At 39.9% G+C, this 14,280-nt stretch overlaps 1 protein-coding gene across 2 annotated transcripts in view; it reads left to right on the top strand.

Annotated features, from left to right (window-relative positions):
- MALRD1 (MAM and LDL receptor class A domain containing 1) overlaps window positions 1-14,280 on the top strand; it is a 596,047-nt gene that overhangs the window by 59,237 nt on the left and 522,530 nt on the right. For both annotated transcript variants that reach the window (XM_088844424.1, XM_055428153.2), the window contains exon 11: window positions 11,292-11,438. In XM_088844424.1, coding sequence (XP_088700550.1) covers window positions 11,292-11,438 — 147 coding nt within the window. The remainder of the gene's footprint in view (window positions 1-11,291; window positions 11,439-14,280) is intronic.

Genomic DNA, 14,280 nt, shown 5'->3' with positions numbered 1-14,280 from the left:
AGGAAACCAGAATTGAAGGAGACACATGTACTCCAATGTTCATTGCAGTACTGTTTATAATAGCCAGGACATGGAAGCACCCTAGATGTCCATCTGCAGACGAATGGATAAGAAAGCTTTGGTACATATACACAATGGAGTATTCAGTTCAGTTCAGTCGCTCAGTTGTGTCCGACTCTTTGTGACCCCATGAATCACAGCACGCCAGGCCTCCCTGTCCATCACCAACCCCCGGAGTTCACTCAAACTCATGTCTACAGAGTCGGTGATGCCATCCAGCCATCTCATTCTCTGTTGTCCCCTTCTCCTCCCGCCCCCAACCTTTCCCAGCATCGGAGTCTTTTCCAGGAAGTCAACTCGTCGCATGAGGTGGCCAAAGTATTGGAGTTTCAGCTTTAGCATCAGTCCTACTCAGCCATTAAAAAAAATGCATTTGAACCAGTTCTAATGAGGTGGATGAAACTAGAGCCTATTATACAGAGTTAAGTAAGCCAGAAAGAAAAACACCAATACAATATACTAACGCATATATATGGAATTTAGAAAGATGCAAATGAGAACCCTATATACGAGACAGCAAGAGACACAGATGTATAGAACAGTCTTTGGGACTCTGTGGGAGAGGGTGAGGGTGGGATGGTTTGGGAGAATGCATTGAAACATATATATTATCATATGTGAAACGAATCGCCAGTTCAGGGTGGATGCATGTTACAGGATGCTCGGGGCTGGTATGCGGGGATGACCCAGAGGGAGGATAAGGGGAGGAGGGAGGTGGGAGGGGGGTTCGGGAGGGGAAACTCATGTACACCCGGGGCGGATTCATGTCAATGTTGGCAAACCAACCAATATGATATTGTAAAATAATTAGCCTCCAATAAATATTAAAAAAAAAATAAGAGTATTGATAAATTCTATTACTATTCAAACCTAGTTATATCAGAAAGGAAACATAATTTAATTTACAACCTACATCATAGTTTTCATTCATACAAGGTAACTTAGCAACTAAAATACTTGTCTTTTTAGAAACAATGAATACAACTAAATGAATCCAATTTCTATATCACAAAAGGAGGGTTTCTTAATTATTAAAAACTTTACACTTATTTTTGCTGCAGTGCTTTATTTTAGTGATATACTTTATTGAGCAACAGAAAAATATTATAACAAGATGAATGTCACCTTTTTAGTGAAAAACTTTGTACAATATGCTTCTGCTGTTTGGTGAGTAAGGATTATACTGAGAGTAACAGACAAAGATGTAGAAAAGAGGAGAAGAGAAAGCAAGGAAGAAACTCTCTGCCTGTGTGTAAACAGCAATTCAGTCTATTCCCAAGACACTTGGTTTCAACCATACATTTAAGTAAAATAATATCCTTAACCGATATGATCTCCATGTATTTTTTGTGCCCTTTTTTTTTAATTAGAAAAAAGGCATTTCATTTTCTCTAATGTGACTGTCACTTTCCTCTTTTTTGCTTCATTAAAAACTTTTTTTTCAGACAATTTGGTTCATTTCTTGTGAAAAATTCACCTTTCTAATGGTTTGTATTATTCTCAATTTCAAAGTAAATATATTTCTTGTCTTTTCAATTCCACATATTGAAACTTAAACTTATTAATAGCTTTTCTCCTTTCTTTCCCCACAATTGAAGGATTCTTTATGCTATCCTTTTAACTGGTTTTCTTCATCGAATTTCATCTAGAATATTAGTAGATATTTTAGCATTTGATTTGGGACATTTTCATATCTCTTTATTGGAAGTTTTATTGATTACTTATCTGGTGTTTCCCTCATAGATTAAATCCTGATACCATTTTGCTGTTTCCTTTGTGTGAATTCAGAGACAGATGTCTGTCCTTACCAAAAAGTAATTTTACTTCATAGTCAGCTAAATTTTCCAAATAATGTAATCTCATTTAGTCAAATAATCAAAGAACACCTGGCATGCTTGCTTGCTTTAGATCAACTTTATATAGGAGATATGACATAAAAAGGTAGCCGTGTTACATATTACAAAACATCCATATAGTCTGGTGTCAGAATGAGTATTTCATGTACATATTTGTCTAATCATTTTTACTTGGAGGAAATTATTGTATAGTAATGGAATTACTAGAATCTATATAAATGTTATAATGTTACACTGCTTTCTGCACTGAAGTATTTAACATGTGTAGCCCATGTGTAATATACAAAACATGTTAAATACTATAGTGCATAAAATAGTGTGGCATTGTATCAATTCTAACAATTCCATCACTATATAAATAAGTTTCTCCAAGCAAAAATGATTATACAAATAAGTACATGAAATAATCATGTTGACATCAAAGTATATATGTTTTGTAGTATGTAATGGCTACATTCTTATGTCATGTCCCCTATATAAAGTATATAAACACATGTATATATATATGTTATTACAAAATAAGAGGCTTTCCTTTGACATTTTAAGCCAGTTTCAAACATTGTACAACATACTTTGAGTTTGTATTTTATAAATTTGAATTCGTTATACAAATTTTTTTATAAATAGAATTTTCAGGTCCATAAAGCTCAAGAAAAATGTTTTTATTTCTTTTTTAAAATGTCAGCATAGGATGAATCTCTAGATTAGTATAGCTCATATTGCCAGCATAGGATGAATCTCTAGTATAGCTCATATTGCCGGGAGAAATATCAACAACCTCAGATATGCAGATGACACCACCCTTATGGCAGAAAGCGAAGAAGAACTAAAGAGCCTCTTGATGAAAGTGAAAGAGGAGAGTGAAGAAGTTGGCTTAAACCTCAATATTCAGAAAACTAAGATCAAGGCATCTGGTCCCATCACTTCATGGCAAATAGATGCAGACACAATGGAAACAGTGAGAGATTTTATTTTGGGGGGCTTACTTCTTGGAAGGAAAGTTATGACCAACCTAGATAGCATATTAAAAAGCAGAGACATTACTTTGCCAACCAAAGTCCGTCTAGTCAAGGCTATGGTTTTTCCCGTGGTCATGTATGGATGTGAGAGTTGGACTGTGAAGAAACCTGATCGCCGAAGAATTGATGCTTTTGAACTGTGGTGCTGGAGAAGACTCTTGAGAGTCCCTTGGACTGCAAGGAGATCCAACCAGTTCATTCTAAAGGAGATCAATCCTGGGTGTTCATTGGAAGGACTGATGCTAAAGCTGAAACTGCAATACTTTGGCCACCTCATGCGACGAGTTGACTCACTGGAAAAGACTCTGATACTGGGAGGGATTGGGGGTGGGAGGAGAAGGGGCCGACAGAGAATGAGATGGCTGGATGGCATCACCGACTGGATGGACATGAGTTTGAGTGAACTCCGGGAGTTGGTGATGGACATGGAGGCCTGGTGTGCTGTGATTCATGGGGTCACAAAGAGTCAGATATGACTGAGCGACTAAACTGAACTGAAAATCATGGCAGATGGTGACTGCAGCCATGAAATTAAAAGACGCTTGCTCCTTGGGAGAAAAGTTATGACCAACCTAGATAACATATTAAAAAGCAGAGACATTACTTTGCCAACAAAGGTCCATCTTTTCAAAGATATGGTTTTTCCAGTAGTCGTGTATGGATGTGAGAGTTGGACCACGAAGAAAGCTGAGTGCCAAAGAATTGATGCTTTTGAAGTGGTGTTGGAGCCACTCTTGAGAGTCCCTTGGACTGCAAGGAGATCAAACCAGTCAACTGTCAAGGAAATTAGTCCTGAGTATTCATTGGAAGGACTGATGCTGAAGCTGAAGTTCCAAGATTTTGGCCACCTGATGTAAAGAACTGACTCATTGGAAAAGACCCTGATGCTGGGAAAGATTGAAGGTTGGAGGAGAAGGGGATGACAGAGGATGCAATGGCTGGATGACATCACTGACTTGATGGACATGAGTTTGAGCACACTCTGAGTTTTGGTAATGGACAGGGAAGTCTGGCATGCTGCAGTCCATGCAGTCGCAGAGTCAGACAGTGCTGAGCAACTGAACTGATAGTTTATATATACAGCTTGAATACATCAGACTTTTTACTGTATTCCAGAGGCTAAGTAAGTATTAACTCATGAATATTACCAATTGACCACGTGGTCAGCGTGATTTTTGCAAAATGCATGTTTACACAGGTGTTCTTTCTTTACCAAGTTCCTCTTACTTTTATACCATTTTAACAAATGTAGTTGATTGAGCCTCCAGGCCAGTACCTTTTCAAAATGGTAAAGTAAAAACGGGTTCTGCTGTTCCTACCGTTAGTGTTACTTGGTGGACTAGTAGTCTCAGCAGCAGCATCTCCGAGTTCCTTGGAAACACAGAATTTCAGGATACAACCCAGTCTTACAGAACCCAAACTTGCATTTTAACTCCCGTAGAAGTCCCTCAGTCGTGTCGGACTCTTTGCGACCTCACGGACTGTAGCCTCCGAAGTTCCTCCGTACATGGAATTTTCCAGACAAGAGTACTGGAGTGGGTGGCCAGTTCCTTCTCCACGGCATTTTGATAGTGCCCCAGATGATTCACCTGCATGTTTTAAAAGCTGAGAACCACCGTGCCCAAAAGGCTTCCAAAATGGAGGCCGAAAACACTCTAAAGAGAGAAAACAGGTGGAGGGAAAACGGTAAGAGAAACAGTCTTAAAAGGCAAATTAGAGGCTTTTCATGATAGAAAACAAAACTCCGAGTACTTCACTAATACCTAAGGGCATCATTATAATTCCTAACATAGTTTTAAAATAGTGCTATTAAGATATATTGATGTACAAAAACTGCACAAAATGAACGTATACCGTTGGGTTACTTTGGACATATGCATATACTTGTGAAACCTGTGCCGCATCCTTCACCTCCAAAGTTTTCCTTGTCTTCCCCTGACCGCCCCCCCCCCCACCTTTTTTTGTAGCCAGAACACTTGACCCAAGATTTACCTTCCTATCCGGGAGGGGCCGCGCAGACAGGCGCCCTGGAGGCCTAGGTGCTGGAGGGACCTGCCCCTAACTGGGGGCAGCAGAGGCGCAGGGTGTGGCGGGCGAGGGGCAGCTGGCGATACCGGGGGCTGCGCTCCCCTCCCACTTCCTCCTCCGCTGCCTCCTGGTTTTTCTCTGGCTCAGGTCAGTTAAGGGCCGCGAGTGTTTCAACATTTCCCAGTAGCGGAACGGTTCAGGGTCCTCCTGCCGCAGGTGAGCCCCCGCCTGGGTCTAGCAGCCTCCACGACCGGCCCTTGCAGGTGAACCCGCGCCCGATGTCTCGATGCAGCGTTCATTCGGGTGGTGAAAGGGGCGCCGCAGGACCCACAGCCCACTGCCCTAGCGATCTTGGTCCTGAGGGCGAAGGCACAGGCCTCTTGGCCATCGCCGCAGGTCACCCAGGTCCGGGGCCTCCCCTTGGCAGGGCATCCCCGTGGGGCGGCGCCCCGGGACCCAGGCGCTCCTGCGGAGTCCTCACCTTCGCCGCGGCTCCTCTTCCTGGAAGAGACCGGTTGAGCGGAGGTGGGGAAGCCGGGGGAAAGGGGAGCCACCACCTCTGACACCCCGGGGCAGGAGAGGTGTTGCCGGGGAAGGTGCCCAAACGGCAGTGGTCCCTGCGGGAGGACGTGGCCCAGACCGCGGTGCCGGTGAGCCCCGGAAGGTTCAGGGAGGGGCACGCCTGGGAGCCCCAGCAGCCTATGGAGGCGGGAAGCCTAGACGCTGTGACAGAGGGGAGCCAGCCCCTGAGGAGAGGGGTGGTGGCCAGAGAGCGAGCAGCGCAGGCCTTTCCAGTTCTCAGAGCAGGAGCAGGACTGTAAGCCCTGCAAGGATGGGGAAGCGCCGGTGCGTGGTTTACTGCAAGCAGTTTTGTAGGACTTGTCTGAAGTCCTCTAACCCTTCCTAGTGGAGGATATCACCTGTCGAAGTTCCAAATAGCCTAGATGCTCTTGCCCAGTAAAACTTCGCCACTGTCCACTCTTAAAGGCTCAAGATTGGTGTTGGAGATGCACAGGCAAGTGCCTGTCTCCACAGCACTTTCAGCTTAAGATACGTCGTTTAAATGGACACGAAAGACAGTTCAGAGAACGGGTGCTCGTGGAGCAGACAAGTGAGCTTTTATTCATGCTCCTTCTCCATTCTGCCTCTCCCATTTCAAAATACTACACAAAACGGTGTATTTTTTTTACAAGTATAAAGTATTGCAAAACAATTGGCAAAGTGTATAATACAGTATTGTTGACTATAGACACTACTTTGCATAACCAAAACTTTGTATCAGCTGAACAGCATATGCTCTCCAGTGTTTTCGATACCTCATACAAGTGGAATGATTATTCTAACTGAAATAAGCCATTCACAGAAAGGCAAATACTGCACAATTCCAAACTATAGATTTTTGATGGTTATTAATATGATCCTGTATAAAACAGGGACATTTAAGAATAAAATACTCATGCCATATATTTTCTACAATATTTCTAATAAGATAAAATGTAACATATACCAGGTATACATTGGTAAATGCATACCTGGTCTAAATAAAGGTATACATTGGCTAGCAGAACAACTAACATAAAATAGAGCTAATTTTCCAACATATGCTACAATGTGGTTAAATCTTGAAGACATTATGCTAAGTGAAATATTCAGGTCACAGCAGGACAAACATTGTATAATTCTACTTACCTGCTGCTGCTAAGTCGCTTCAGCCGTGTCCGACTCTGTGCGACCCCATAGACGGCAGCCCACCAGGCTTCCCCGTCCCGGGGATTCTCCAGGCAAGAACACTGGAGAAGGTTTCCATTTCCTTCTCCAGTGCATGAAAGTGAAAAATGAAAGTGAAGTCGCTCAGTTGTATCTGACTCTTAGTGACCCCATCTACTTACCTAGAGGACTCAAAACTGGAAGCAGAATGGTGGTTTCCAGAAGTTGAAGGGAAGGGAAAAGTGAGAATGTCTAATGGGTATGGAGTTTGGCTTTGGGATTATGGGAAAGTTCTGGAGACACATGATGGTGATGATTGTACAACTGTGTAAAGGTGCTTAGTGCCACTCAACTTGACACTTAAAAATGGTCAAAAAGGTAAATTTTATAGTAAGTATGGTGGTGGTTTAGTCACTAAGTCATGTCTGACTCTTGCAACCACATGGACTAGCCCACCAGGCTCCTCTGTCCATGGGGTTCTCCAGGAAAGAATACGGAGTGGGTTGCCATTTCCTTCTCCAGGGGAATCTTCCGGACCCAGGAATCAAACCTGGATTTCCTGCATTGCAGGCAGATTCTTTACCAACTCAACTATAAAGGAAGCCCATATAAGTATGTTTTACCACAATAAAATGTTGAAAATATATATAGTTCATGCAGAAAGTCTGTGTGTCAACAAGGACGGAAGGATGGACAGATCAGTGTTTAAAGCAGTTTGGAAAATTCCATGGGAAAACTCTTTTAATTGAATGAAAAAATAGGAATGTTTTAGAGCATTTAAAATGCTAATAGAAACTGTGACACTTCAAAGGAGAAGGTACAATATTCTTGAAGGTGCAATATTCTAAGTTTCTTGAAAGAAACTTAAACCAAGAATCTGGTGCAAGATGTTTAATTTTCAATGTGATACTGTGCCTGAATGCTTTCCATATTTTGAAAAAAAATGTTGAATACTAAAATACCTCCTTAGGGTAAGGGGCATATATGTACACTTAGTGGAGAAAAGATCTTGTGGTTTCTCGATAAATAAAATATTTTTGTTAGTATAATCGTCTTAAAACCTAGTATCTGCTTAATGAATGTATAATTCCCACACAGACTTTTTTTCTTATACAACAGAGAACTGACTGACTGACTTCTGAACCAGGAAGTTCATAAATATTTTAATTTTCATGATCCAGAATTTTCCTCAGCTGCCACAATGAAATTCTTTTTCTCTTGCCAGTATGCTTCAGTGGTTAAACATGCAAGAGAAAGCTTTGTCATAATTTAAAAATATTACTCTAACTGATGAACTCAGTGAAATTTCACTGAAATTATGAACTGTGGCATATCTCATCCTCTGATTAGAGATGACTATATGTATTCTGCAGTCACATAAATTTAAGTAAAAGCAACCAGATAATCCAAATCACTACTTGTCATGAATACAGTTTGTGTATAATATGAATAGGTAAATAGATTTTATAAATATTTAACATTTAACACATGTGGTATCATAAGGCATTTATTAACTGCCTGCATGTGTTTGGCCCTCCTGGTTTTACTTCAGATAATAACTTTACCTTAAATGTTTGGAATTATGTAGGGGAAATATTAATGGAAGAACTTCAACTTTGGTGACTGGAATTTGACATATTTTATAGTGCAGTTAAGTTCTAGAATATTTAGCTTTAAGAAAGTCCTTTGACATGTACTGGAGTGAATGTCATTGGTTAAAAAAAATACAGCTGAGCAGTTCACTAAGATTTTTATAGAGATGATTGCATCACTTTATAGAGGTGATTGCTTCCCTGGTAGCTCAGCTGGTAAAGAATCTGCCTGCAATGCAAGAGACTCCAGTTCAATTCCTGGATTGGGAAGATCCCCTGAAGAAGAGATAGGCTACCCACTCCAGTATTCTTGGGCTTTTCCGATGCTTCAGCTGGTAAGGAATCTGCCTGCAATGCGGGAGACCTGGGTTCATTCTCTGGGTTGGGAAGATCCCCTGGGGAAGGGAAAGGTTGCCCACTCCAGTATTCTGGCCTGGAAAATAGTCCATGGGGTCGCAAAGAGTCAGACATGACTGAGCGACTTTCACTTTGCATCATTTTGCTTTCATGTATTTTTATGGTGATGTACTTTAAAAATTAATTTTCATTTTTCAAAAGACAGTTTTGGGTTCTGTGGAAAGTGCAATGATTGACATTTTAACTGATAAAACATTCAGATAATGAAAGCAATGGTTAAAACTTTTCTTCTAAAGCTGAACTTCAACATGAATGCAATCTATTTTGTCTTGAAATCTTCCTTACGATTTTTGCAGTTGAGTGACACGGGCACCGATGTGAGCCGTCTGTGGAAGAGTTGGTGGTGTTTGGGTCACTTTGTACTTTCCGTTTCCACAGTCAGTGGTATTATGGCCATTTCAGACCATCGCGTGTAACAGTGATTGCTCTCTGCATGGCCCAGCTTGCTTCCTTTGTGTATTAACATGTAATTTGTTGCTCCAGTAGGGCAATATTGAATCTGTTGCCCAAACGGGGCACTTGAGAGAAAAGAGGAGAGATATTAATTATTATCCTTGGACAATGGGTATAAACTGGGACAATTCTGGGCCAACCCAGATGGGGGTGCCTGTGGTTGGGGGAGAAGGGATTCCTTGACCAAGTTCACAATCAAGAATTAGGAACTTGTTAACACATTGCAAAGATCAAGTATGCATTTAAACCTTGCCTGTTTGTATATTCTTCTGACTGAGAAGAGCTGGGAGGTGGCTTAGCAGGTGGTGAAGTTCACAGAAGACCAAAGAACTAGATCGGAAGATTTTCTGGATGCTGGGGGAGACAGTCACAGTTAGGTCATAAGTTCTTAACACTGTCAAAAAACCAAAGAGGCTCTGCTTGGAGCAGTGACTGGCTATCAATAGCAGTATTCCAGCAACTCTGTAACCAGAGCTGAGAAAAGAAAAACATCCAGAAGCAATAGATTTCCAGTTAAGTACTATGTGGGTGAACAGCAGTTCCTTGGCATGTTGATTCACCATTAGGTTATGAGCAACATTTTCCCATTATTATATGATAGTTAATTTGCTTGTTTTTATTTTTGGAGAATATATTTAAGGGGAAATAATATTTGCTTGTAGAGAAAAATCTTTCATTACATATCCATTATATGACTATCTAAACTAGCATAGCTCAAAGAACTAAACATTGAATTTACATGGAGAGAAAATTTGTGGCCTTATTTGCAAACTACCCTTTAGTGTTCTAAGAGTTGACATATTAGTGATAAAATATCTGGTTGTGACCCAGGCATCCATTTTTATAGAAATTTGAATATCCTTTGATTATTAAGATATAGTGAGCTTATTCAATATACTGGTAAAATTGGTCACATTTTAAAAAATTTTGAACGTAACAGTTAAGAGCAAGCAGTAATGCAGTCTGTTAAATTTTGAGACAAAGTCCCTGGTGTAGGGAAGCTTCAAAGTATAACCTTTGATATCAGACAACTCAGTCTGGATATTCCATTTACTAAAATTTATTATAGGCAAGTTACTTAGCACTAACGTTTCCAAAAGATAATTACACTTGCTTTGTAGGGTGTTTGTGAACACAGATGGTAATATATGCAAAATACTTGGCACATACTTGGAGCTCAGTGGGAATACATCTATTCTTATTTTATTAAAGATCATAGAATTGTGATCTAAGGGAGCTGTCAAAACTTTAGGTGTTTTCTGACCAAGACCAATAATTATTTTATCCTTCTTTCTGTTATGAAAATGCCTGTGCATAAAGAGGAATACTTGCAAATATGTTTTAAATTAATAGCATGGATTTATCCCCCAAATCACTATCTAATATAGGTTGATACTGCAATTCTTATTTTAGGATAAGGAAACTTTATAATTTCTTGAAAGCACAAATCAAGTTGTTAGAATTTCTAGTGTACTACCCAGTCCTCTGAAACTTGCTGTTTTTTTTTCCTCACAAATTTGATGACAAAGCTATGAATAGTATTTAGGAAGCTTACTCTAAATCCTGACTTTCTCTAGAACTTGTTATTTTGTGATAAATATAGGAACTTAAGTATTTTTCAACTTTGTACTTGTGTATTAAGAGGAAAGAAAAAAAGCAAAGTTCAAAAATATCTAATTTACCTGCAATCCAAAGTGGCTGGGGATTTTTTTCTTTTCTTTTTTTTTAGAGAAACTGTTAAACTAACAGATTGAATTCTAAGGTGCTGACCTCAGGCTCTTCAGGTGTCCAGAATTAATTTAAATCCCATCCTTTTAACCATCTGAGCGGGTGAATCTTTTTCATCTTGGCAGTTGAATTGGTTACTCTGAAAAGCTGCAGAGTTTTTCCTTGTGTCATTAAATGCAATAGAGATGGCCAACCAGGAAAAAATGTGCCAGGTGTAGATAGAAGAGTGTAGAAGGACGCTGCCTCACGCAGCACATGGGGAACTTTGTGAGACTGGAAAAAGCAAAACGACTCTGATGATCAGAAAACGTTCTTTACAAAGTAGAGTGATGGTTCTGACCACCTAAGTTGATTGGCTATGCTAGAGTCAATGTTTCCCCGCTTGCTCCCCCTTTATTCTCCTCACTTGTTTTCCTTTCTGTCCATAACAGCCAATCATCTCAGATGTGACTTTGAGTCTGGTTTCTGCGGCTGGGAGCCATTTCTCACAGAAGATTCACACTGGGAATTGGTGAAAGGGTTGCCCAGTGCAGACCACCATCTTCCTGATGCTGAGCACCCAACAAACACAAATCATGGTAGGATATTTTCCTCTTTTCTTAAAAAAATTTTTTTCCCCTGTTGTGGAATGATGATTCTGTGCATTTTCACTTCCCACTATATACTGTATAAGTGGAACTCTGGTTTGCCTTGCTTTCATTTCTTCTAATCAACTTAATAATTTGTGGTTGAGTTTCCTGAAAGGAACATTGTTTTAATAACAAAACATTTTGTTATACCTTTTAAAAGGTGGGATTGAAGGCATGAAGAGCGGAAAAGTCTTCTGGTAACTTTCTCTCATTGTCATGAATCATGTACCATGTACGGTAGGCTTGCCTTCTTTTTGGAGCAATCCAAGTTTTGCAAAACAGAATAGTTTAATCCTTTTTCTAGGAAAAACAGAGATTTAGCACTAGCTCAAAAATAAATTGCAAATACTCTAATACAACTTAATCACTCTTAAAGCTTCTTTGTAACAGCCTTACTTCTTCCCCGTACATCCTTTTATTTTAACCAGCAGTACAGTTTTTACATATCCCCTTAAAATAGAGCAACCATAACTATATATAGCATTCCACTGAAGGGTTGTAAAACTCCAAGGAAAATAGAAGGGTTTTGTTCTGTTTTTGTTTTGCTTGATGAATTGCAAAGGTACATTGGTTTCATACTAAGTTTATAATAACACAATTGTGCCATAGATCCTCTTTAAGCTTGCGTAACCTCCACTAGCGGAGAAGGCAATGGCAAGCCACTCCAGTACTATTGCCTAGAAAATCCCATGGATGGAGGAGCCTGGTAGGCTGCAGTCCGTGGGGTCGCTAAGGGTGGGACACGACTGAGCGACTTCACTTTCACTTTTCACTTTCCACTTTCACACATTGGAGAAGGAAATGGCAACCCACTCCAGTGTTCTTGCCTGGAGAATCCCAGGGACGGGGGAGCCTGGTGGGCTGCCGTCTATGGGGTCACACAGAGTCGGACACGACTGAAGTGACTTAGCAGCAGCAGCAGCAGCAGCAGCAGCAGCAACCTCCACTAGAGAGTATATCTGTTTCTCCTTTGAGATTTCCAAAGAAGTGCACCAAAACTAATAGTGCTGACTGTGTTTTTAGCCACTTGAAATTGGGGTTAGTGGGGGAGGATGTTAGGGGACAGAGAGGGAGCCTGGCTGTTTATCCTATCTGTTGTCTAAAACTATAAACTCAGTTTATTATTTAACAGTAGATTAAGATCTTAATTTCTGCTCTTGTGCCAGTGGGTCTTATTTTTCCCTTCAGATTCTGTGGCAGATTGGATTACATTTAAAGTTTAAAATAGGGAGGAGACTATTAATTATTGGAACTATATTTATTACTAGTACATTTCCTCCAAGCTTATATAATGCTTTCTTAAACCAACTGAGTACATACCATATATTAGGCCTGGGTGTATACCAGTGGAAAGATATTGAGTTGTTCCTACATTTTGGTGATTATGAGTATATAATTTGCCTACGGGTTTTGTCTGGACCTAAATTTTCATTAGAGTTGAACACTCTGTCCAATTCTTATGTATAATTAATGTTTCCACTTTGGTTAGTAAAAAGACCCTACTGTTTCTGGCCCTTTATGACCTTGGGGCGGTGTTTCAGCTGCTCCTTTTAGAAGGTTTTCCTCCAGCCTCAGGTGGTTTCCTTATGCCCGTGCCCTGATCAGTACTCAGGTGGAGATTTGGAGGGAACTCTCTGGAGATCTCCAGAGTTCACTCTCTTTGCAGGCTCTCCTTTGCCTGGAACTCTGCTTCATGAACTGTGGCCACTTGTGTTTCCCCAAACTGCAGTCTTTTCAACTTGAGAAGACCACCACACTGCTGGCTTCCCCCTCCCTGACTGGCAGTTGGAAACTGGGTTTAGGTAGCAAGCTGGGAAAATTGTGTAGCTTCGTTCATTTGTTTCCTCTCTCAGAGATCATTGTGATTCTGTATTCCTGTTGTCCTACATTTGAAACCATTATATAATATATATTGTTTTGATTTCTTTGCTAGTGTAAAATAGAAGACTAAATCTGATGCCTGATATTCAGCCTTGCCTAAAAACAGAAAAAAGCCTAATTCCTTTTGTTAATTTACTTAATTTCTTTGCTCTGGGTATGCCGTAATATATCTAGCCATCCTCTTATTGGATAACAATATTATGACAATGCTGTAAAATCTGTACTGGTATGCATTTTCTTATATGGGGATCTTTAATTATATGCAGTAAATAACTAACAGTGATACTCCTGTTTTTTACAGAAATGTACTTTCTCTCAAAATTTTAATACTTAAAGTTCCAGCAGCAAAAGGCGTACTGTTTTCTATTTGTCCACGATCAATAGACATGCTATTCTCTTAATTTTTAAAAAATTTTTGTGTAAAAAATGATTTCTCATATGTAAACTTGATTTGTATTTCATGGAAAGATGTTCTTTTTCAAATGTTTCTAATTTTTTCCATTTATTTAGATCTTTAATTTCTCTATATTTGAAGCTTCAGTGTATAGATTTTAAAAAAGATTTTGCTAACATTTCCTTAGGTTTTCAAAATTTTTGCAGCTGTTGTAAATGTCATATTTTAAAAACTTAATTTTTGGAGTTGTTGCTGTATGTATAAATGTAGTTATGTTTTAAAATATTGACCTTGTATTCAATAACCTTGCTTATTTTAAAATTATAGTTGAAGTGAAGTAAATTCGCTCAGTCGTGTATGACTCTTTGCTACCTCGTGGACTGTAGCCTAACAAGCTCCTCTGTCTATGGGATTTTCCAGGCAAGAGTACTGGAGTGGGTTGCCATTTCCTTCTCCAGATCTTCCCAACCCAGGGTTTGAACCCGGGTCTCCCGCATTGTAGGCAGGCGCTTTACC

This window comes from Moschus berezovskii, chromosome 15 (assembly GCF_049115385.1).
Source record: "Moschus berezovskii isolate FMDL1 chromosome 15, NW_MosBer_1.0, whole genome shotgun sequence".
Lineage (NCBI taxonomy): Eukaryota > Metazoa > Chordata > Mammalia > Artiodactyla > Moschidae > Moschus > Moschus berezovskii.
This window is presented reverse-complemented; position numbering and strand designations above follow the sequence as displayed.